Source organism: Rhinolophus sinicus, linkage group LG04 (genome assembly GCF_036562045.2).
Source record: "Rhinolophus sinicus isolate RSC01 linkage group LG04, ASM3656204v1, whole genome shotgun sequence".
NCBI lineage: Eukaryota > Metazoa > Chordata > Mammalia > Chiroptera > Rhinolophidae > Rhinolophus > Rhinolophus sinicus.
In genome coordinates this window covers 173,288,064-173,314,231 of record NC_133754.1, presented here as the reverse complement: position 1 = coordinate 173,314,231, position 26,168 = coordinate 173,288,064, and the positions used below count along the sequence as shown (strand labels likewise).

At 45.4% G+C, this 26,168-nt stretch overlaps 1 protein-coding gene across 1 annotated transcript in view; it reads right to left on the bottom strand.

Moving 5' to 3' along the window:
* Positions 1-599: 599 nt before the first annotated feature.
* Positions 600-26,168, bottom strand: part of PAPPA (pappalysin 1) — a 235,194-nt gene continuing 209,625 nt past the window's right edge. The window contains exons 20-22 of the mRNA XM_019731188.2: positions 24,309-24,380; positions 19,476-19,574; positions 600-6,647 (exon numbers count right to left, since the gene is read on the bottom strand). Coding sequence (XP_019586747.2) covers positions 6,540-6,647; positions 19,476-19,574; positions 24,309-24,380 — 279 coding nt within the window. The 3' untranslated portion in view covers positions 600-6,539. The remainder of the gene's footprint in view (positions 6,648-19,475; positions 19,575-24,308; positions 24,381-26,168) is intronic.

Here is a 26,168-nt window from a genome sequence, read left to right as displayed (position 1 = left end):
ATAACAAGAGTTAGTATCTGTCGCAGTTCAAGTCACTTTGCATATTTGTCTTGTTCTAGCAACAACCTCGTGACGTGGGTACTTTTAATATTTCCATTTTACAGATGGGGAAACTAATTCTTAAGGCAGTTAAATAGGTTTCCAACAATCACATAGCTACTCACTTAGTGATAAGATTTAAAAAATGAGATCCAGTAAGCAGATCAAAAACAGCAAAACTTCATTCTCAGTTGCAGGTTCATTTGATGACTTGGATTACTGAGTATTCAATTATGAAGGGAAAAAATGAAAATAATGAGTATGTTGGAAATATATTGTCGACGATAGCATCCAAAAGACTAGAGACTAGAGATAGCTGGTGGTGATATTCGTTTTCATGCCCTGAAAACTAACTGTCTTATAGCATGTAAGAATGTTTTTCAGTGTTTGCATTTGCAAAATGTAGATGCTTTCCTGGAATTATTTAGGCAGAAGATTGCGTATATATTGGATTTGACCTCACTGAGCTTCTAAATTTAGGCCCTGGGGTTCTTTTCCATTAATGTGTATATATGCGCGTCCACTAGATTTCCACAACAGACAAAAACCACACCACTACATATTGAAGCATACAAGCTATTATATATTTTCATAATATAGAACTTTAAGGTATAGTAATCAACAGTGGCAAAATATTTCTGTCTTTGACATTAGTTTTTTTTGTGAGATCCAACCTGTAATTGAGACCAGAGAAAACAGTATGGAATAACAAATCCATGAGAACAGGATAAAAATATCATGAACCGCAAAATATGTCTGAGTATTTAAAACCGTATAGAAAAAATAAATTAGATGAACAATTGTGTAAATATAAATTAAAAAAGATGACATTCTTAATAAATAAAGTTTACTATTTACATTTTTTATATATTGCTGAAAGACTTAACTTAGATCCATAAAAACACATAAACAGGAAAAAAAAATAAAACCCAAAATAGGAGCAGCAAATTTATGCGCGTGAGGTACAGAAAAAGGATTGGAATTGTGTTTTATTTTTGGTGTTTAGATTTTTTTTTTCCTTTTTCATGGTAGGCCAGTAGAATTCTCATGAGAACAGATTTTAAGCACTTCAATGAAGAGTCATTTTTGGTAGTTTCCAGAAGGTGCCAAACAGATTTCAACATCATAATAATTAGAAATACCCATAATAATTATAACAATAATAAAAAAGTATAATATGATACATAAATATGGAAGAGCAGTTTGTAATATGAATACATTTTCTCTAGACGAGATCACAGTTTTATTTTGTAAATATTACATTTAAGTATATATATACACACATATATGTACAACTATATATACATGTGCATATATATGTAAATTTATATTTATATATAATATCTTTATATAGATAGATATCTGCGGACAGGTTATTGATTATAGAGACCCAAGAAAGCAACTCAATAATTGTTCAAAATCCTCTCACTGACTGCTGGTGTATAGTTTAAGAAGCCCCAAGTTATTTGTACTCAGAAAGCCAAATCTTCTCTTAATGAAACACACAATGTGAGATTTTAAGTCTGAGAAGAAGAGAATTCAAGGACTCTCTTCCTCTATAAAGTTGGAAATGGCCTGGAAGTATTGAACAGACAATAGTAAACTAACTTTTACACTGTAGGAAGTAATTGGCTTTAAATCAAATTATAGAACTGGTGAAGGCCAGAATAAGGGAGGAAAAGTCCAATTTACCTAAGAATGAAATACCCCTAAATGCAAGCCTCTCTCTTAACATGGATCATAACGCAGGAGCTCCAGCTTTGTTCCTTGAAACATCCAACGAGCACTCCGTCTTTGTTAAAAGGCCAATGGGCCTGGGCATTCTTGAAAAGTAACCCACGGACTCTGTGTCCAGCCTCGGCTCTCACAGATGGCCACAGCCTATTTAAAACCTCAGGGCCTCACAATCCCCTGGCCTCCCACTGTGAGGTAGGTAAGTAGTATTATCTCCACTTTACAGCTGGAGAAACTGAGGCAAATGGAGAGGCAATCTGATGACTTATTCAAGATCACTGAGCAAACTGCTGTCTGGAGTCAGGAATCGTAGGTTCTTATTCTAGGGACATAATTCCTCTCTTGGCTGTTAAACATTTCTTTCAAAGATCACACAATTGGTAGGAATTTGGCAAAACTGGAGTAAATGAAAAAAGACTAGGCTCTTTATTCATTTACTATTTAGTTCTTCCGTTGGCTGTTGGCTTGGTTTATTTTGTTTCTCAAAAACCATGGGAATTACCTGTCTGGTCATGTAGCAGCTTTTTAGGAAAGTGGACTGTGCAGCGTGGTTCTAAGTGCAGTCTTTATAAAGCCCAGTGCTCTACGGATCAATGCAAACGTTTTATCATGTGAAAAGCACAACACAATCTGCCCTAAATATTTGGTGAAACCAATTTCAACCCCTCCCACTCCCTGCTCTCACTGATTGCCACCAGACAAACCGCTCCCCCAACAACAATTACACATCAAGGGGGTAGATGCCTTATTTCCTGGACCTACCACAATGCACGTAAAATAACAGCGGTATAATATCCCACTGTGTCTCCTGTACGCTGGTGTCTACCTACTCCATCTGCAGAAGAAACAATTTCCTTTAGGAAGCACAAAAATCGTTTCTTTAATTCTTATTTTTAATCATGCATTTTTATTTCCTTTTCATCCCCTCTCCTATTAATTTCTATCTGTACAGTTTTGACCCCATCAATTTCTTTTTATTTTCCCACTTGAAGTAGTTCCAGAAAAAAAAAAAAAAAAAACACACACCAAAAAAACCAAAACATAAAACCTCAAAACTGTTAACTTGAATGTATAGTTTCCTTTCTTTCTTCCCTCATTCCTTTCTTTTCCCCTTCCTTCCTTCCTTCCTTCCTTCCTTCCTTCCTTCCGTCCGTCCTTCCTTCCTTCCTTCCTTCCAACACAGGTAAGACCTATAACAAATTGACAGTTACAACCAAGTTAAGTCAAACCTGGAAGAGAGGTAGTTGAAATCTGTCTCAAAGAATTATTTTCAGCAAATAGCATTTAAGCATTGGCCAAGGTGGGAACAAGACCAAGAGAACTGTCTAGGCAGTGACTCAACATGCTGAAACCAGGAGTAGCAGCTCCATCTTCAGAGCCCTGCTACTTGTGACCACTGATCTCTCCTTTCCGTAACACCCAATGCAGCCACCAAAATGGCCTTCCCAAGGACTGTCTTCCCGTAAGAGGTGATTGGCACAGAATCTGGGGGCAAGGGGTCATGCAAGTCCTCTGGGCAGGCAGTTAGGGTTGTGGCTTGAAAAGGCTTCCCAAGAGAGGGCTGAGAGGACTATCTATACCAGGGGTGTCCAAACTGCGGCCCGCGGGCCAACTGCAGCCCGTGATCCATTGTTAATTGGCCCGCAGCAAATTCCAAAAATATATTTAGTTTACTTAAATAAACCAGGTGAGGCAATATGTACTTCACCTGAAGTGAGTGGCCCGGCTGTTTGTGTATTTTACCGAATATGGCCTTTGGTGAAAAACGTTGAAAGAAGTTTGGACACCCCTGGTCTACACCATCTTTTCTTTCTTGCTGCTAACGTGCTAATACTTCTTCATTCCCAGAACACCCACATGCTCCAGGTCCCCTCAGCTGCTGACATACTAGTGCTTCAGAGTGCCTTCTTGTGAGTAGTCCACTGTCCTCAACAGGAGATGACCGAAGGGGTGAGACAATGAATTTATTCCCAGCAGGACATTGAAACTGGGTATTCGTGAGTGGCACAACTAGAGCAGACCCTCCTCCATTAAGGTCTGGCCAGGACCTATTAAATTCACCTTCCATGTGGGCACGAGGCTGGCTATCAATCAAGTAGCCTCCCTTGCCTAGTAGCCTTGGCAAACATGCATGTGAGTAACAGAATGGAATGATGGTAGGGAAACTGTGGGTGGATCTTGACTTAGAAGGGCTCAACTTAATCTGTGAATCTGAAGATAGAAGTCAGCCTCCCGGAAACTTTGCTCAGCTGGAGAGTGTGGGGATAGACAAGGGTGAGAGTGAAGGAAGAGGACGAGGGTCACTTTCAGGGAGGCTGGTGAGGTTCTTCTGTGGCTCCTGCAACCCGCCATTTGTAACGCTGTCTTTGGGTCTCCAAGGCTTTTTGCACTGATTGGTGTAATAAATGAAGCTTTCTTAGTTCCTATCTTCTAACTAACACCACACAGGATGATAACTCAGCCAGGGCAAGAGAAGGGCTTTAAGAGTTGGCAAGAGTTCTAAGATACTAGAGAGGGGAACACAATGGGATCAATTCTTCTAGTATTAGTATTATTACTTTGCTAACAATCAGCCCTGCTAATTACAGAAAAAAAGGAACTGAATATAAACGATATGAGTTTGTAAGGAGGACACATACAGGATTTGAACCTGGCCTTAACAATGGTGGCAGCCTCTCCACTCCGGCATTCAATCTCAGAGTTTGTAATACAGTACCAGCCACACAAAGCTGCCTAAGCCCTGCATCCTCATTTGTGGGCACCTGTGCAAAAAGCACCTTGATATATATTTTAATGTAACAGACCACAGATGGCCAGTAAGTGTCTCCTCAAGTGTTTTTGATCAGCTGGTAATTGCTGTTGGGAATGATATAGTAAGAAGCTTTCTGAAGTTATTTTTGGTCCCCGTAGGAAAAAGGGCGATAAACGATTAACAATGCCTGCCTCAGATGCAGGAACGAGGAGGGTCAGCCGACGTGCCTGGCTTTGCCCATTCCTATGCCAGACTTTGTTTTCATTGGTTGTCTTCTCTAGGCTTGAAACGATTTGATTTACTGCAATTTTTGTGCGATACACCTAGTTTAGACCTTCCCATCCCCTCTTTCTCACTTCCAGGCCTCAGAAATGATGTCAAACGTAACCATTCTCTCCACCTCATTCTGTATTAATCTCTTCCCACATTAATGAAAAGGACTGGCCAGGTAACTGGCTTAAAAGAGGCAAAGAGGACCCCAGAGAGGTGGAGGCTTCCACGTGTGTTTGACTAATTTACTCTGAAACTTTCGGAGGCTGAACATAGCAGAGGGAAGGGTGACCCAAGCCCAGGTGTGGATGGGAGTACTGGAGGATGGAAGACTATGGAAAACATGGTGACCATGTTGGGTTGTTGGGGACTGAGGCTGTGAAATCTGGGGCTTCCCTCCGATGGCCTCTGAAACAGTCTAGATTGACCACATCCGAGATAATTCTCTGTTTCAGAAGTGTAGCCACTGTGAGGTCCTCAGGACCAATGCCTGCTGCAGCCTGGAGAGGCAGGGAGGCCTGTTTAATGGTAATAACTCAAGACTTCCTCCAATTCTAACAGTCTCTGGGTGGCTCCAACATCACAGAACTTTAACACTGTTCCACTTGATTATAAAATCTAACACTGGCTTAGTTAGACATTCCAGACTCTCAGTGAAGGCTCCAGCATCTTAAGTCCCGTGTCTCCCTTCCAGAATGAGAAGCCCAACCACGGGGGACTTACCTTCTCACCAGGTGGGCCACTGAGGGTGTTTCTTTTGCAGAAGTGCTAGAAAGTGAGGAGCTATGGGACAATGCGGGTTGCTTTTAAGGCAGACTGTTTGGTTGTGTGGGGTCTTTCCTAACCCAGACCTACCATCTTGGGGTACTCAATGTATAGGATAGAGCAGCAGGGAAAGTAGCAGCAAATGTGGTCCCAAGGCAAGATGTGGGGAATGGGTAGGTTCGGGAAGGATTTTATGGCCTCAAGCCTCAAGCAGGGGGCTGTTATAATACCTTGACATTGCAATTATAAGCCATTTCCAGCTTGGCCTCAAACCCTGGAGTTGGGGTAAATCCCCCATGGCAGCGGAAAAATTGGGGGGCTTTGTATACCTTGGATTCTTTACCTCTTCCTGGGTCCTATTTCCCTAGAAGGGAGGTGATAGGTGATCAGAGACCGTTTCACTTCTAATCCCAAAGGACCACACCACTGTGTGTGCCCTACATATTCCAAGCCTCAGGCTGGGAGCTATCTTGGCATCTCAACACTTGGTCTTAGCGGTTTCTACAACTCTCTTTTTCCCAAGGACAGTGTTAGCTAGGAGCTTGGGAAAGGAAAGATTGACTTTGTTCCAGTCTAGTTCTGCTCAGTCTCCAAAACTGCCCTCACACAGATGTTTGTATGGGTGTGTGTGCATGCATGTGTACTAACCACAGATGTGCACACTCCTAGGTACAGGACATGTTTCTTGCTGTGGCCATGTGACAAATGGTTAGAATTTTAGGAGGCTCTGGGGCTGCACACTGTATGTATAATCCATCTAAGACTTTGGGATGGGATTCCATTCCATTCAACATGGCGAGACTTGGTTCATGCGTTCCCCATTGTGAGTCCTTCCTGGGTGAAATTAAAGGCAGACCGGTTGGGTGCTAAGGATCCCTGGTGTGGAGAGGCCATTCCGTCGAGCAGCTGACTGTGAAATCAATACCAAAGGGATGCGGGTCCTGGCGTTGGGAATTCTTTGACCACTGCCTGTCCTTCCTTAGCCATGGCTGTATCCCCGGAGGTCTTTCCGGCTATGTTCTTGGGCCTGGGGGTCCCGACAAGCACAGTCTCCTTGTAGGTCACAAGACATTGGGAAGGGGGTGACCTGCAAAGACAAAGAGAGAAGAGGTGAATCAGGGGGTTGTGTCAGAAGCAGGAACTTTCAGAGAGGCATTGCAGGATGGGGACAGTCATTGGATCAGGGGTACAGCAGAGTCAAGGTCGATTCATGGCCGTGCCTCTTCCTTGCCCTGTGATAACTTTCATCAACGTCACCACCGTCATCATTATCGCATCTTCCATTTTTGGTGGCATTTCTCATGGGTCAGGCAATGAGTTAAACACTTTTCTGAGCCCTTTGACAACTCTGTAAGAGTTTAGTACCTAAGATAGGTACTAAAATAATCACCCTTTTACAGATGGGGAAACTGAGGCTCAGAAAGGGGCAGACAATTTGCCCATAATGATAAGTGACAAATATGGTATTTCAAGTCGGACAAGTTACCTTTCTCTGAGCCTCGGGCTCCTAGCTGTAGAACTATGATAAGACCCCCCCACCCCTTGCGCTGTGAACTCTATGGGCTGAATGAGATCATGGGTGAAAAATCTTAATGTACCATCCCAGAGTCGGTTGATAGCATTGTACAACGGAATAGTGAACTTACAGGACTGTTGTAGTGATCAAGTAAAGTAAGGATGTGTCTTTAAAGAAAACGTAACTATCTGCACACATTGGAATTTTGGTTTGGGGAAGCAATGATGAAAACCACAAAAGCATGTCTCAGCAAGCCGAGACACCTTCTAAGGGGCCTGACGTTCTCCTGGTAGGGAACATGTCCCAGAGATTTTTGCATAAAAGTTGGTTGAAGGGACTAGGGAGCAGATTTGAGCATAAGAAAAAGCGAGAGGCATATAATGTGTCATCTGCATATATTACAAAAGCTGGAGGAAATGAGAAATAAAAATTAAAATATTTTTTAAATTAAAAAACAACAACAAGGGAAAATGAGAGGCCTCCGTTTCAGCTCCCACTCCGTCCCTCCACGTGCTCTGTGACCTTGGGCAGGCTTTTCTTTCCAGAAAAGAGCCTAGCAGAGCAAATGTCTTCCCCATGCAGGGGTTGACCTGTCTTTCCCTGCGTGAGCCCAGGCTGGGCTCACGCAAGCAGATTTCATTTCCTTGCATCATGACATTTGCATATAACTTTCCCCAGAGGGTCCCCCATCTGCGCACATGGATTTAATGACCTCATTCACCTCCTGCCGGGGCAAAGTGGCCAAATGCTCACACAGCCTCAGACAGCATCTTTGTCTGTAGCCTGTGGGCTTGTTCTCTATATCTACCTCTTTTTCTCCCTGCCTCTTTGCTGGTTCTCTATATCTACCTCTTTTCCTCTCTGCCTCTTTGCCCTCCCTCCCAACCTCGCTCCCCCTGCTGCAGTTTTGCAACAATTTAAAATGTAGCAATGAACAGGAAGATGGAAGTATCAGCCCCAGCAGCTCTGTCATCTAACGGAGGTGTGACCTGGAGCATGTGACAATTTCTCTGAGCCTTAGGTACCTCACTCATTAAATGAGAATAGTGAATGCATACACCTCCCTGAGGTTGTGACGAGGGATCAGTGAACTAAGTGACCAAAAACACTGAGCACACAATGCTTGGCATGCGCTCAGCTCAACCATGTATATGTTGGTCTTGTTTGTTCTTGTTTTCCAAGGCCCAGACACAGAATGAATGAGTGCCTCTTTGTTTCTCCTGCTCTCTGACTCTTCCCTTGCACTCACGGCTAGCGTCTCTGTTTCTCGTTTCAATTTAAATACATAGGTGCTTGATGCTGGGTAAGCATTCTCACAGCTGCCTTTTCCAGGCAGTGCCTGCCTTTCTGCTCCCAACTCCTTGCTGTTCCCAGTTTAGAACGTTTTCTTCCCAGACTCCCTATCTTTGTAGAGGCTGTGCCTTCCCTAAAATATTCTTTCGTAACCTTTCCACCTCCAAGAGAAGCACAAAATGTTAGAATCACAAAAGAAGGAGAGAGAACCCTCCAGTCCAAGCGGAGACACTGAGGGCAGAGCCAAGTCCAAATGTAACAACTGAGGCTGCGGGGGAAGAGTACCATCCTGGGAGACAAAAGGCCGGGGTTGGCGTCCTTGCTTGCCTCATACTTGCTGAACAATTTTGGGAAAATCCCTTCACTGCCATCACCCAGAGTTTCTACATCTTTAAAAGAGTGATTAAAAAATATATATATATATATATACTGTATTTTATATGGTCTTAAGGATCAAACAAAAGAAATATGCAAAAGCCCTAGCACATGGCCTAACACTCAGGAGGTGCTTAATACTAAATACACGTGTGCGGACTCCAATTCCCTACCAGCTCATATTTCACCATCTGTGACACCTTTCCTGCCTGTTGTCCCCTCTCTCCCACCTCCCAGACTTGGGCAGCCTCTTTGTCCTGAACTCACCTATTCCTTTATCTGTCCCCTTCCACTGCCCTTGCCCACATTCTAACTTTAGAACGATCCAGTTACATCTAATGCCTCCTGCACAATTCCCTCGGTAACTCTTTCCCATTGGGCTCTGTGACCCATGAGGGACAGTTTCACATCTGATTTCTCCCTCCTGCTTCTTGTCGCACCTCACACAGCAAAAATTCAACAGATTCTATCTCTTCACCTAAGACCCAGAGTCCTTACCACACGTTCAAAGCTTTGCAGGCTCTCATCTCCACACGCTTCTTAGACCTCAGCTGGCTCCCTTCGTCCCCCTCAGTGGCTTACTTATTGATTTCCTGGTTCCTCAAATACTCCGGGTGCTTTCCTACTTTTAAGTCTTTAGCCATTGAGTTTCCTCCATCCTGCTGCTTTTTCCTGACTAGCCCCTCTTCATTCTTCTGCTCTTGTCTCCAGCACAACCTGCTCCCTCATTGGTCTGACCAATAACACTCTCACCTTCATCCCATGGCTCAGCATCCTACTCTGGTGCCCTCCTCGTACTGACTCACTTCCATGTGGGGATGCCAGGCCAGTCTGGGCAGCATGTCTGCTGTGGAACTGAGCCCTTATACCACAGAACAGGCATTCAGTGGACCCATGAATGGAGGGACACACGAATACATGAATATACAGGCAGAATACAGTCAGGGAGCCCCTGCTCTTTTACTCCCTTGCAGGGTGACTTTGTACTAGTTCCTTCACTTCTCTGAGCTTCGGTCTCCCTAGCTCTACATTCAGATTTGATGTTAACGGTCTCTACCTTTCCATCTGTCTGAAAATCCTTCTCAGTCTCGCCAGGAAGGACCTAGAAATGCACATTCTCTACAAACCCTGCCTCGCATGACCTTCTGCCACTCCCCCATTCCATCAGCTTCTCCCAAATCATCAGCTTCCGGAGCCCTGCCTCCAGTTAATTTCCCAGGCTGGTCTGGCCACTCTGGTTCAGCAGGCAGAGTAACAATCTGCCTTCCTCCAGGTCAGCCCAGGCCATTTCAGCATTTCCCAGAGAAAGGTGTCTGGAACCTGAAGTAAGGAACCCCAGTCAGAATACAGCAAAGTCTGGGAGGTTTGAGCTCAGGAGGCAGATCTGGAACCTCCTTCTCTCCACCACTTGCTTGAAAATGCAGCTGCGTTTCCTGAGCCCTCGCAAGGCATTTGGGAGCAGACCAGCCTGGGTTCAGGGTGGGCTCCACACTGGTACTGCATGACTTTTGGCAAGTCCTTGGCACCTGGTGGACCTCATGTCCCCATCTGTAACAGGAGGGTCGTTATAAAGGCCTCACCGGGTTCTGGGAAGGAGTCAATGAAGTAATGCTGTCTCCACACCAGCTCCCACTGTGCCCAGTGCAGAGCGATGCACAGCACTTGTTCCCTCCCTGGCCCCTCCTCTCGCCTCTTTGAGAACTGCCTGTTCAGAGCCTGTCCTGGGGTCTCCTCTTGCCACGAGCTTCCTGCTGATCAAGGGCCTACAACTGGGAAGAGAAGGGTGGAGATGGCTTAGCTCCATCCACCCTCCCAGATGTTCCTAGGTCTGACCTGGAAGAGACTGGGGAAGCCTGTTCATGTAGGCTCACAGCAGGGAACACTACTTTACACACACACACATGCATACACACATGTGCACAGCATTTCCTGAGGGCCTGCCACGTGTCAGATGGTTTCCACGTGCTAGCTTGTTGACTCTGTACAACCTTGTGAGGCTATCATTAGCTACCCATCTTGCAGATGAGAAAATAGAGGCTTCAGAATGTTGCAACAAAACAAACTTGCCCTGAGCCTCTCTACCAGCATGTGCGTAGATGATGCAGAATTCTAAAGCCCACTCCAAACACAGAGTTTTCAGCAAGTAGGAGTAAGGGGCAGGTACCTTCTTCACAGCCTGGCCGGGCTCACTGCTGATTGGTCTACTAGCCAACAGCCTTTTGTCCCTTATTAAAACTCGGGGCCTGTGAACTCAACGTGCATTGTCTTACTGTTCCCAACAATCCCAATAAAGCCGCTATTCTTCCTATCCTGGTTTTACATCTCAGAGGAAACTAAGATGCAGAGAGGTGAGTCATTGGGCTGGCAGGTGCCCTGGCATCTGCTTCCTGTTTGTAACCATTCCTCCACATTGTCCCCCAAAAGGCGGGCAGAGCGGGAGTCAGGATCCCCTTTTCATAGAGAAAGAAACTAAGGCCTGAAGAGAAGAGCCACATCCTGAGAAAGTCTTCTCTTAGCAGGACTCCCAGATTCCCTGACTCCCCCGAGCAGCTTCCCACCTTCTCCCACAGATGGCCTCCCAAGAAAACCTACCACCCACGGCACAAACGCGTGTGGTGGCCAGTTTACATGTGGGATCCCCAGCACCGTGTGGCTAGGCTGTCCCACACATGGCTTGGCCACCCACTCTGGGATTCTGTCAGCAAGCCCAGGTCAATGACCACAGGCCAGGATTATCTCCTTTTCCCCTCTGGGCTGGAGAGGTTGCTCAGCTCCAGGCCTTTCTTCCTCTGGGTGAGCTGCCCAAGCTGACACCTCCATCTGCATGTGTGAGCGGCTCAGAAATGCAGGCCAGGCCAAAGCCCCACAAGGCTCTGGCTGCAGGTCTCATCTGAGGCTGGGAGACAGACAGAGGCTGGATTCTGACCCAGAATCAACAGGGAGGTCACAAGCAGAGAGTATGCCCTGGAAGGTCTGAAAGCCTTGACTGTTCCCTCCCACTGTGGGACCTGGGGCAAATACCATTTTGCCACGCTGAGTCTCAGGATACTCAGAGGGTTGATGGAAAACTGTAATGAGCCCAAGCAACAAGGTGTGATGCTGAGTACGAGGACCCCCTGGAAGCTCCTGGCAGGGAGGGTGGATTGGTGCCTGGCAGAGGACAGGGACCAGTCAGTGAATGCAGAGGCTTGTTGGAATGTGCACAAGTGGGAGATAAAATGGGGGGTGGGGGATGTCAGTAAAATGGAGAAAAGCAGCAGCCTAGAAGGAGATGGGTTTGACTTCTTGCCCTCTTACTGACTCAGCGCTTGCTATCCAACCAGTTACACCCCTTTTGGGAGTTTCAGTTTCTCTATCTGTAAAACCGGAGGCAGTACCAGTCCTGTCACAGAGAAGTGTTTTGGATAAAGTATACAGTTTAAGTAAAGCGCTCAGCACCAGTGCATGGCTTATAATATGTGCTCATTTAATGAGGATGGTGGCGGTGACAGTGATGGTGACCTTGGTGTTGGCAGTAGTGTTGCCAATGTGGTGAGAATGGTGGTGATGATGCTGACAATAGTTATGGTGGTGATAACTTTGGGGGATGGGCGAGTCTGATTCCTTCTCAGGAACAAGCTAAAATGAGTGTTGAATTCATCCACATGAAAAGTCAAAGCTACACCCCAAAGGAGGATCTCATAACACTCCAGAAGCCAGTGCTTTTCGACAAGGAGGAATTCGTCTAATCTGTTTTGCCATTTGCCTGTTATCTCTTACTAATCTTCCAAGTTAAGCACATCTATCACCTCTTCCAGGAAGCCTTCTAGGATTGTCTCGGCTGGTTCAGTGCTTATAATCATTGGATACCCCCACTGCTCTGTGGATAACATTCAAATGTCCTGGTTTGGCTTATAAAAGCCTTGCACATGCCGCTAGGCTCATCTCTTCCCCCTTCCCATCCTTTCACGGTGCTCTAGCCACACTCAGGGAATTATATAACTGCCTTAACACTCTCCTTTATGTCTGGGTCTTTGCACAGACTGTGCCCTCAGCCAGAAAAACTCTTTCCTCGCTTATGCTTACGTCGGGTCATCGTCCCACTCCTGTCACCTGGGTAAGACCTACTGTACCTTTCACATCTCCCGTCTGGTGTTGCTTTCCTCAACTCTGCTAACTTGCTGTGTTTCCATTAGCACTTCCTAGACTCTCACTGCCTGACCAAGAGTCCACAAGACATGACCTCAGCATGGCTACAACCAGGTCCGTCTTGCATGTGGCCAAGCACAGTGTTTATTACGCAGCCTCAAAACCTGGAATAGATGCATGTTCTGCCCTCATGAAATTGTCATTCTAGCAGCAACAGGGGTAAGGATTGCCAGCTCATAAGTAATCAATACATTTTCTAGCATGTGCCCAAGCGATAAGTGTTGTGGAAGGAACAAAAAGTGGAAGCCAAGGTAAATGGGCGTGGGAGTGCCAGGAGGGCGGTAAGGTGTGCGGTCAGGGTGGGGATCATTGAGAACATGACACTTGGGTGAAGACCTAGAGGAGGTGAGGGATGAGGATGGATGGGAAAGAATGCTCTCACATAAAAGAACAGCCAGTGACACAGGCTGTGAGGTGGAAGAATTCCTGGCCTGCGCAAGGGACGTCAGGGAGTCCAGAGGACTGGAGTTAAGTGAAGGGGGGCCTCAGTAGTGGGGGGGTGAGGTCAGAGAGATAATGGGGGTAGAAAGAGCATGTCAAGCCTGATAGGCCATTGGGAGAACTGGTTTTACTCCGAGTAAAATGAGGGAGACACTCTAGGGCTTGGCACAGAGGTCTGACACCATGTGATACATTTAAAAGGACTGTTCTTGTTGCTAAGTCAAGATGTAAGAGTCACTGACGTACATCCCTGACTCTGGCCCTCAGCATCCAAACCTTTATCATGGCCACTCAGCTAAGAAGGCTGCTTTCCATCTAACAATTTTGATTCTCTTCCTATATCCTATAGAATTACTAGCCTTCGACCAATGGGCTACATTTAGTTTTAACATCCTTTCCTAAGAAAGTATGTTTTCACTTAGACTTCGCAAGTAAATACCCCAAGCCTACGCTCAGTGTCATCAGTTGGGCGTGCCATCCTGTGCTAAGACATGTTTCTAGGGTTGACGACCTCTTACTCTCTCCTGCTCCCAGCTATGACTGGCCTTCAATTCTCGCTCAATGACCACCTCATGCCGGAAGCCATGTGGGGAGTCCCGAGACCCGAATCTAACCCAAATATCAAGAGATAAAAACCTAAGGTGAACTCGACCTGCCCAAGGTCACAGAGCTAAGTCAGGGAGCTGGCACTACACCTCCACTCACTCCCCAGACATCTTCCAGAATCAGCCTCTTAGCAGCTGCCTGAAACATGACCATAATTATTGTTCCAGGCCACCACACTTTAGAAAGTTTTGGCATGTTCAATGTGTTCAGGTGGTTTCTCCTCTCTCTGTTACACCCCCAACGCATGCTTACTTAGAATTATTCCAATTAGAAAGGAATACTTCTTCTTGTTGTTAGGAGGGGCATGTGTTACAGCAACCATTCTGGAAATCTGCTCTGTATTCAAGACTCCTCAAGGCTCCAATAGAAAAATATTACTGCTGAGAAGCTGAGCCCTGCCCCTTCCTGTCTGCCTTGTACTGCAGACAGGTGTCTGGGCGGGAAACTGGTCACCCCTGTCAGACAGAGTTTCCTGCACTGTCTTGCTCTTGTCTGTCAGCCGAGTCCAGGTCACCCCACAAGGCAGATGTGGGAAACAGCTGGTGTCTGTAGAGACAAACAAGGGGAGGAAGGATGGAGGAATCAGGCAGACATCATTCTGGGCCAAGTGACCGGGGAGGCCCCAGCCCTGGGGACTGGGAAAAGGTTTAAGTGGAGAGTTGGCAAGAACGAAGTCTGGGAGAAGATGCTGAGAGTGTAACCCCAGACCCCGAGGTCATGCCCACGACTCCTGTCCAGGAGGACTATGAAACAAGAAGCCCACTTGCCAGGGGAAGGGGAAAATGAAACCTCACTGCAACAAGATGTTCAGAACAGGGGTTAGAGGCAGGTGTTATGTGGGTTAGACTCACTGGGTTTGCGGCTCATCTCTACCACTTCCTAGCCAGTGACCTTGTAAGCCTCAGCTGCATCATCTATAAACTGAGAATAGGGGTGGCCGGTTAGCTCAGTTGGTTAGAGTGCGGTGCTATATAACACCAAGGTTGCTGGTTCGATACCCGCGAGCTATGCCCTCCTTTAAAAAAAAAAAAAAAAAAATAACCTAACATAAAATGAGAATAAAACACCTGCCAACAGGGCTACTGTGCTGTTGAAATGAAATGGCACATGTAAAAGCAGTTAGCATTGCACTTGGCAAATGGGAAACTCTTGATACATCGTAGCTACTATTATTTGTTTGGAGTTAGAAAACGCTCAATCCTACACACAGCTCTGTCACCTCCACAGCTCTGTCATCTCGAACAAATGATTCCACCTCTCTGAGCCTCAGCTGTCTACCTTGGTGGGAGGTTCTGCAGTCCAGGTGAGATATTCTACACAGAGATTACAGCCCATAGCCAAGCACATATGTAGTATGTGCTCAAGTCATGGAATTACTCTAATGGAGAAGGTACATGGGGCAGGTCTGCCCTGTCCGTGAGTTTCTGAGTGCCAGGCTGGGTGCTTATGGCTAGAGAACCTCCCATGATCTGTGTCCAGGGTCAAGAGTATAGGAAGGACCAGTAGGTGAGGGCTGAGGGGTGAGAGGAAGGAATCTGGACCTTCTTCTGCTCCGAGGCCACCTGCTGTGGAAACTGGACACAAGACATTTTTCAGCTCAGGGAAAACACCTGTCTGGGACTTCAGCGGTGGTTGGCAAGGCTGGGAGCCTCAGTTACTGCCCACCCCGTCTTTGCTGCTGGGGAAAGCTGCTTTCACCTTTGCCAAGGGGAGGGGTCCCACAGCCAAGGTTCCCTGGCAGTCTGGGTTCACAGTGAAATGTCTCCAGCCAGAACTGGGAAGGTCATGCCCAGGTACTCTGAGGACAAGGTCCTACCCCCACCTGCTTTTCTCTTCTGAGACTCAGCCCCATGCAGGAAAAAGAACTGGACTTGTGAGTCAGACAGAACTGGGTTCCACTTCGGGCCTCGGCATTTGCAACCCCCATGAGTACTCTGAGCCACAGTCCGTTCACCTGTGCAACGGGGTCATAGCAACCTGTCGGGGCTGAGATGAGGATTAAAGGAAGTCACGGAGAACAAGTATCTGACATACAGCAGCTCACGTAGGGGTATTTTATAGCCCTGTCTCTACCTACCGCCTTTATAAACCAGTCTAACCCACGGAGCAGTTGGGTGTGTGCAAGAGAAAGGAGAAAAGTTTCAAGACATTGAAGTTTCTGTAGAAGTTAGACTGCAAAATTTAAATTGTAGGAAGAATGATTTGAATTTGAGATTCCTTTCTTCTCCAGAAGTCAGACTTCCAGGAATCTCGAATCTGAAGAAAGCCCCAAACACTTCTTAGCAGCTAATTACTACGGCCAAGCCATCTGCACCATAAAGAGGCCGTTCAGCTCTAATCCATACGTCACACATGGTTCTAACAGCTCTCTCCAGTCTGCCCCAACCACCATCCACCTTCACCAGGAAAACACGGCTCCATATGAATGTCACTTCCTCGGGGAACATGTAAGATCTGGCAGCTCTTCTGCATTGACCCTCCCATGAAGGGAATTACATACATAGTTGGATACCTCACTGCTGAATGTCTGCTTCCCTTAATAAGCCACGAGCTTTACCAGGGCAGGCACCACGCCTGCCGTGCACACACAGCCTGGGCCAGTGCTGGGTTTCCTAGACATGCCCAATGAACATTCATCTCGTTGCATGAAGGAAGCTTGGCCATCTGCATTCTGCAGCCTTGGCTGGCCGGAAGAACAATTTAAGGTGGAAGAAGACAATCCTTTTAACACAAAAAGCCACAATTTATAACGTGGGTAGAAAAGAGGGGAAAGAGGACTAGGAAGCATATTCAGAGCTAGCAAAGAACTGACTCTGGGTCCCTTAGAGAAGAGGAAACACTCATCTCAGGGCCCTGCAGCCTGAAATTGCTGCAACTGAGCCCAGTATAGAAACAAAGTCAAAAGGCCATTTGGGTCTGTGTGTGCGGGCACGCATTCACGTGACTATGAGGTTCCAGTGCAGATTCGAATTTATCAATCTCATGACTTCATGTCCTTACCAAACACTCTCTAGAAATAGCACTCCGTTTCAGGAAGTTTCCCATTAAAAAATAAGTTTAGTTTTATTTTGTATGTTTTAGTATGTGAGTTGTACTCAGTGGTAGTACAATTCTTTTAATTTGAGCTGCTCTTTCACCAGATGCTGGTGTCAGATGAATCACGTGTCATAAGTTTGTACACAAACTTCTATTTAAGACACAAATTTCATTGTCTATTCACTTTCAAAAAGGGCTGACTCCAGTGGAGTGAAATAGACACTACTGTGCTCTGTACTCATTTGGAGACAGGTACCAAGAGCCTTACAAATATTCACACCTTTCATCCTAGCTATTTCGATTCTAAGATTCAATTGTAAAGGAATGAGCAGAGTTACAAAAACATTTTTTGAGTAAAGATATTCACTAGAATTATTACTTATCATTGTGAGAAACTGAAATAGCCCAAAATAAAAGTCGCAGGTAAATCGTACATCACAACCATATGGTAAATAAATAATAATACAGCAAAATATGCAGCTGAGAAGCTTAATCTAAGATCAGGTAACTCTTACGTGCAAGCTGTCCTGGGCTTAGTAAACAAAACAGAACAAATCAAGAATCCAAATTGGAGATGCAGATATATACGTAGACACAAATACCCACATACTTTTACACAGAATAAAAACGACCAAAGGAAAGTAGCTGTTTATCTTTGGGTTGTAAGATGATCAGTGAATTATTTTGTTATCTTCTACTTTCTGGATTTTCCCAAAAGTGGAATACATATTGTTTCATAATTGGGAAAAATAATAAAATTTGTTCATAGAAACAAGACAAACAAATGAGAAACAGAAACTCATAGACACAGACAATAGTTTAGTGGTTACCAGAGGGTAAAGGGGGCAGGGGGTGGGAGATGAGGGTAAAGGGGGTTAAATATATGGTGATGGAAGGAGAACTGACTCTGGATGGTGAACACACAATGGGATTTATAGATGATGTAATACAGAATTGTACACCTGAAATCTATGTAATTTTACTAACAATTGTCACCCCAATAAAAAAAAAATGTTCATAGAAAATAAATTTTATTCTCCTGTAGTTCAACAGAAAGTGTATACTTTCAGTGTTTTAGCCAAAAACATACAAAATAAAAAAGAAAGGAGGGGGAAGCCATGCTGAAAAGTGTTGCCTATACAGGACCAACTGATAGAAGCGAACCCCATCACCCTTATTCATCGACCAAAAGATACAGTAACAGTCCTCCGATTTGAGGGTATCCCTTGGGTCTGGCTCTATCCATGCTGCATTTTAGCGTCAGATCATCTTTCTTGAAAGAACTAATTCTCGTAAGGATGTTGCGATATAAAGGGACGTGGCTGGGAGGCCGGGCGTCTTGCTCTGTTTTTGTCACTCACGCTGCTACCTTGGACAAACCATTCCTCCTTTATGGGCCTCTGGGTCCCCGTCAATGAAATGAAAGGTTTAGACCAAAGAATCACAGAGGGCTCTTCCACTAAAACTGACTATGAGTCTTTGCCTTTTTGGTCTCAGGAACGCAGTTCCCCTTCTTTACCATGAGAAAGTAGATCCAATGATATTTGAAATCTTTCAGCTCAGATTGTAGATGAGTATAAAAAGGGAAATAGCTGCCTATTCACTCATTCATCACAAGAATACTTCTCAACTCAGGTTGCCCAGGTTGATCACCTCTCTCCTGGTTCTTGGCCGGGGCCCAAACTCTGGTCCCAGCCCTGGACAGGAGGCAGGTGGACGTTGAGGTGAATTTCAGTGGAATGTTTTGGGCTCACAACACGTATGCACACCTAAATCACTCCTGTTGCCTCCTAATACACAAAGGAAGAAAATCACCACCAAGACCACCCCCCTCAATTCTACAGGGGTGAACAACAAAAGAGATGTTAAAATGCTCAAAGGCTATGACTGACCTTGTTGGGAATGCGCCATCTTCTCTCTTCCCCTCAACTGTAGCCCCACCGCTTAGAAATGCATGCTCTCTAGGACTTTAACGCCAGCAAACGTTCTGCCCCTGACACTCGTCTCCTGGCCCCCTCCCCACGCCTCCCCCTGTCCCTTAAGTTTCAGCCTTGACTGTCGATCCCTCCTCCGCGCCTCCTCCCACCCCATGACCGAGCGCCACCGGACTCCGTCCTTCGCTTCTAAAAGTATGTGTTGCACTTTTATTTGTCTGCTTCCGTATTCGACTCTAAGCTGTGTTGCTAAGGGACCACATCTGCAAAAGTTATCCATGAACCTCCACACCTTGCTCAGGGACGAGCATGTGATATTAGCTCAACTACTGACTAAAAGAATTAAAAATATAATACCGTACCGTACCATACCGTACAATACAATACACACAACACAATACAGCTTGGAGGCGAGCGCTGACACAACCAGGACAGTGAGTTGTCCAACATGGAGGGTGGATCTTGGCCCAGGACACCAGAGAGGCCTGTAGGAGGGGCCTGCTGGGGAAGGGGGGACACTGCCTACCTTTTTGGTCTTCACCGTGGACGCGCAGCAGTCCCCACCGTCGTAGTTGCAGAAGGCTCTGTTGTTGATGGCGTCACAGTAATTGTCTCCCATGAAGGGCTAGATGGGGGACAGAGGCAGGAAAGAAAGGTGCCTTGTTAGCATCCCAGAGTGAGTGGGGATGGCCTCTGTCATCATTTAGCTGTCTCTCAGCTAATTATTTAGCTTCTGGCTTCAAATCCCAGCACCCCCTTGAACAAATTCCCACTTCTAACATTTCTCAAGTCATCTCTAGCCAAGCGTTTCCCAACTAAAGTATGGTCACCCTGGGAGAGACACTCCTGGATGCTGGGGAGTGCAAAACCAGGGGGCAGACCACTTACGTCTTCTTAAAGTTGGGGGCTCATTTAACTTGAAGAAATGGTAAGAAAATTTGAGCCCCTTTCCCCCATTCTTCCTGATAGCAAGTAATTAAAAACATAATTCATAATAAAATATATGCAAATATATTAGCCACCTGAGTGTAAACTGCCCAAGAATTGTAAAGATCTAACGTTGAAGAATTCAGGCATTTGTCTGTGTCTGATTATGGGCTCTCTCTCCTGTCACACAGGAGTACAGATATACTTGATCTCACATGCTTTACATCTTTGTTTTCTTCCTTTATTCTCTGAACAACATGTGAGGGCAGGCATTGCTCTTCTCACTTTATAGATGAAAAGCTTGCGGCTCAGAGAAAGAAAGGGACCCAGCCAGGATCACACCGAGCAGAGGCAGAGGAGTGATATAAATCTATAAATCTAACTTGGTTCCATATTGTTTTCTTTACCATTCTAGGCTCTCTCTAGCACATATTGGTTTCTTTCTTTTTTCCTGTGTCCCTCCGACTCTGTGATGCTCCAAAGATGATGGGGTTAAGTCATTACTTATTGGAACCCAGAGCCATCTTAGGGGACAGTCAGGAGTCCCTGCAACGCCCTAGCACTTGTATCTTCCCACCGGAGCACTCAGCACACTGTCTTCTATGGTCTGTTGCTGTTCCTGTAGCTGGTGCAAGACTGAGAGCTGCTCAAAGGTTAGGACCACCTCCAGTTCATGTGGTCTCCCAATCACGTAGTTTGACAGTAGGCACAACTTTGGCTCTTAGAGATGTTGTTGAAATGGAATGCAACTGTACAGGCATAGTGAAAAGGCAGTTGTCAGGGCTTTAGAAAATCTGTTCTAGTCTTCCAAATCGCAGCCAGCTGGGTGGTTACTTGGTGGTGTTGACTAGGCAGCTTATGTTCTCTGAGTCTCAGGACTCCCAGTAATGAAAAAAAGAGGCAGGGTTAGTCCACTGATTTCTCAAAGCAGTGGACATACCCTTTCTCTCGTCAAAGGCAATATTGTGTAATGCTTTAATACATAGAAAGCAGATAAAAGTGAAAGCCCTCTGATTAAAGTTCGGGTTGGGGTCTTTAATGCTCAGTGACTCATTGATGGGAAAGAAGACGTCATCACTTTGCTGAGATCACTGCATCTGGACACAATCCCTGAGACCCAGTGGTCTCTCTTTCCCATCCTGACTTCTCCATCCCAGTCCCAAGCTCACAAGGAGTCCCCGTCCATCCTAGATGGCATCCCGGCCTTCTGCATCTGTGTTCCAAGTTCATGCAGTCTTTGTTACCCCACTCATGATGACAGATTCGATTTCATCACTGCCCTATAGTGTCTAAAAAAATATCGTAGCAAGATAGCCAAGAATAGGCTCAGGTGTGTGTGTGTGTGTGTGTGTGTGTGTGTACATGTACACGGCTGTGAGCACAATTGTGACTGCCGTAACAGACACATGACTACAGTTATATTAGAGCAGAGAAGCACAAATAACAAATAAAGGATAAGCTCTTTGCTTTTCTCTGTGCCTTAGGAGATCTGCTTGTGGACTCTGTTCTTTATGGTTTTTCTCATATATGTAAGCAGACTAACGAAGGAAACCAAATGTCCCTTCCTTAGAATGAAAGGAACTGGCCTGCTAAAGGAGTAGCTCAGGAAGAAGAGGAAGAAAATAAATAAGTGAACTTTTTAAAAATTTGTCCCATGAAAAAATCTTGTCTCATCGTTAGCTACTTTCCTCTATGTGCCATTTCGTGCAGCCACATCCATCCATCCATTCATCGATCTATCCATGCATCTACCTATCTGTCTGTCCATCCGTCTTCTAGTCAACCCTATTTATTGAATGCCCACTACACGTGTGCTAAAGAAAAGGGCGTAATAGTGAGTCAATATAGATAGAGCTCCTGCTCCTCTGGACCTTACAGTTCTGTGAGGAGACTTTAATCAAATAATCACACATCTAATTGGCCAATTTCACCTCTAATAAGAGCTATGGAAGAAAGGTGCAAGAGGCTGTTTGAGTAAAGAGTAGAAGGATTGAACTTAATCAGGGAGCTTTGTGAAGGTGTCCCCAAGGAAAGGACGTTTCATCTGAGATCATAAGATGAGTGGGAATTAATTACATAGGGGTGAAGAAGGAAGAATGTCTAGAGAAAGGGAATAGCATGTGAAAAGACCTGTTACTTAGAGATTTCTCCCTGTCTTCGGTATTTCTCATGCTGCTACTTTTACTAATAATGTGTTCAGGTAAGCAATTCATCCTTCAAGACCTAGCTCAAACGCTGCCCCTCTAACATGCCTTCCCTAAAACCCCCAAGATGTTCAGTGCTTCTACAACTTCCTGACTTGTTTTGTTACAGCATATTTTGGTTATAGCATACATAGCATGTCTACATAGCATATAGACAGAGTTGTCTATTTCCTGTACTGTACTATGAGTTCCTTATGGACAGGAACGTGCGTCATCCATATTTTATAGTCTAGATTTCCTAGCAAAACATCTGGCCATTTGAGCAAAACTTTATCAAATAGATACTCCTTCAGTGTTTATTTAGGAAACCGGTGGATGCACAAACGGATTCATGGATGGATGGGGGGCAAGAAGATACCACAGATGACTCAGAGAGAGCATAGTTACTGTTTCCACTGGACTAAGATCATGTTATTGTCAGAACCTAGAATAGTGTCGGGCACAGAAGAGGCACTCAGTGAAGCTTTGATGTCTGAGTGAGTGAATGACCACTCTGGATATAGCTTGGGGTAGACGGCTGGTGGCGCAGGGCTCCCAAAACCCTTTCTCAGTCTCGGCTACCTCTACACATTCCAGGTGAATGGCTCCTCTGTGGGCCCAGCATTTGTATAATCTTCTAAACATACTTTGCAGCCCCAGACAAGAGACAAGTTATTAGCTCTAAGCTAGGAGGACAAGGAGGCACCTGCAAGAGCAAAGGTGATAAGCATCGCTGGCAGGGCCCAGAGCCTGACAGGTGAGGGTCTCTTAGGCCCCAGTGCTGAGTCAAAGCAGGGATCGAATTCCGCTGTCACACTGGTTGCCCAGACCGCCGACTCAGCAGAATGAGTGCCCAAGTAACCCAAGCTTTCTTTTCTTGAAATGCTGGACTGATCCAGAGAGATGGGAGGAAGCAACGGCTACATGGCCCTGGCCTTGGTTTTGTCATTCCTGGCTGACTCCTGGGAGAATGGGGGTTCTTCATGACTCCAGTGTCAAGTGCCCCGAGAAGATGCTGCAGAAGGTCCCTAACCAATACACAGGAAGACATATGTGACCCAAGGACTGTCTGTGACACTTATAGGTCAGGGGATAGTTCATGGGCATGAGGTGGCCTAGTGGAGAAGAAAAAGCACCTGCCTGGAAGTCAGCAGACCTGGGTTCAGGCTTTGGTTTTGTGTCTATTATGCTGTGCAACCTTGGGCCAGCGCATCCCCTCTCTGGCCCTCAACTTCCAGTCTATACAATAAATGAATAGGGTTAGATCACACTCAGAAGCTTTCCAGCTTTGACAGTCCATCAAATTTTAGACCAACCATTGTCTCGGTCCCAGTTTTCCCATCTTTAAAATAAAAGGTCAGGTTTAGAGCATCTAGAAGAACATTTCTGGTTCCAACATTCTAAGAATTTCATCAAATACAACATTTTCTACAGCACAATCTATTCCATTTCATCTGCATTTTCCTGAGTGGGCTCTGGGGGGACCGCAGAGATTTGGACATGCACCTGGATGAAATTTGGGGCCTCCTTCTCACTGCCAGCTGAGAACCACAGGAGCAAAGGGGTGCACAGAAACGTCTTTTAGTTGCATGAGCAGCGCCCCCTTGAGACCACAGATGACATCCCAAGTACCCTGCCCTTGTCCCTCCCCAAGCTTGTCACTGATCCACAGAAACAGATCTCCTTAATGCCAAGTTCCAGGACATGGCTAAACCGTGAAGTCAGAGAACTGAAGGGTCAGAAGGCATAATCACTCTCAGCGCAATGTTTGGTTCTAAGGTGTCCATATTACTGCTTGGGTTGAAGAGAGAGTGAATGACAAACGTGGCAGAAGGAAGTGATACATAAGACGCGTATCAGTAAAGGGGGGATGGAAAAAAAACTGGTTTGTGTTGTTCATTAAAGGTTAAATGTGATAATCTTGGTAAAATGCCTGGCATATTATAGACGCTAAATCAATATGGCTCCCTCCCCCCCTCCCTTCTAGGTACAATATGCTGAGCATAGGCTTAGGAGGAAGAAACACCTGGCTTGGCGTCCTCTGTTACCCACTGAACATATTTTGGAGTATGTTTGTTGATATCTCTATGTTTCAATCCACCATCTGTACAATGGGATTGTTGATACATGTCCAAAAACTCAGATAAAGGTGTATTTACAGCACTTAGTAGGTACAGTAAATGGTAGCCATGATTAATATGATGATAACAATAAAAATAATAACTGTAGAATCCTTTCTGGGAACTCACCTCACAGCCTTTCACACAGTGAATCAGAGCAGGGTGAGGATACCACTTGAGACCAGCCGTGCACACAACTCTCTGTGGAGAGAAAGAGAGAGAGGTCAGACGGGTTTAGGGCAGGGAGGGAGGCATCTGTCCATTGGCATCACATTCAACCACCCTACCTCTTCTTGGATCTTCCAAGTCCTGACCTCACCTTGGCATTTACATGGGTAATTTGCCCAGATACTGGCAATAACAGGAGCCATAAGATTACAATACCATTTGTGTTTGCTGTAGATGTCAGGATTCTCTATTTCCTCAGGCGAAATAAGGGCTAAAGAGAAGCAGAATTAGGGGATGAAGACAGTCAGAAAGGCCCTTCAGAAAATGTGTGGTGATATTTGGCCCATGGATGGAGTTGGGGATAAAGCGGGAGGAAGAAGGAAGGACAGAGTGTGTGTGTTTGTGTGTGTATGTGTGTGTGTATCTGTATGTGTCAGTGCAGCAGGGAGATGGGAAAATGGTGTGGAGCAGGGAAAACACTGAGGACCACTTTCACAGGATCACTGTGGGAACATATTAAAAAGGCACATTCTTTGGTGTTGGCTTGGATTTAATGAATCCAAATCTTTGAGATCAGGGCCTCTACATTTTAAGAACAAGTCTCCCAGATGATTCGGATACACACTGCAGTTTGAGAGCAGTGGGCAGGAGGATGAATGAACTAACCTTTGGTGCGGAAGCCTTGGGCACACAGAGGACCCTTCCTGCCTGCACCTGCCACCCTGCCCTATGGGCCTGCGCACAATTCCTTGAGGGTGCCCACACTTTCCTACCTTATCCCTGTGACTTTGTTCCTACTACTGCTCTCCTTCACTGAAATGTTCTTCCCCACCTTGTCACCTGGAGAAACTTTAGTTATCTTCTAAATTTCTGCTCAAGACTTACTTTCTCTGCGGTGCCAGGCAGAGCTTATAGGTCTGCATATATGTGTTTATTTAAAGCCTCCTTTAATAATAATCATTACTGTTATGATAATGACAACTAAAATGTATTTAGTGCATTTGTGGTGCTAATTAGTTTATGTATTATCTTATTTATTTTTCACCACAGTGCAGTGAGGTGGGCATTAATCTCTGGTCGCGAGGACAATAAATTCCCCAAGCTCCATAGCTGTTAAGTGGCAAAACCAGGATTGGAAACCAAGCAGTGGTTTTGGAAATGATTGAAGGCAGCTAATAACATCCAACGTGATAATTTTTAAAGTAGGTGAAAAAAGAAAGATAAAATAGCATCAGGAATGGGACTAACATAACCATCCTAGCAAAGCTCATGATGCTTTCTTTGCTTTTCATGTCAGATTACAATAATTTCTTTAAAAATTCTAAAAAATAAAATAAAAATGAGCTGGAGGTAAAAGCTTAGATTTGCGACGATAAGTAACTGTGTCAGGGACCATCACGGAAGTCTGTATGATCAGGGCTTACTCTCCTGGCTGAGTGCCAGTTGATTTATTTTAATCAAGAAATGAACAGTCACATGGGCCAGAATGTGGAAAATGCATGTGACCAGCCCATTCTGTCCCTGAGGGCCGACCTATATGGGAACCAAACTGTAACTAGGTGTCTTGGTGAGCCTAGCACAAAAGGAATCCCCTGACTTCAAGATCTGGCTAAGATTCGGTTGGGTGACTTTCTTCTCTGCCCCATGGCATCTCTGGTTCAGTCTTGGATCTTCCGTGCCTAGAATGGTGCCAGGCACATGGAGGATGCCCACTAAATATTTACATTTACATGAATGAATGGATCCCTCTCAAAATAGACAGGATTTTATCAATGGACAATATTTTCTTGTCTTCCTTTCTTTTGGAGCGTCAAACATTCA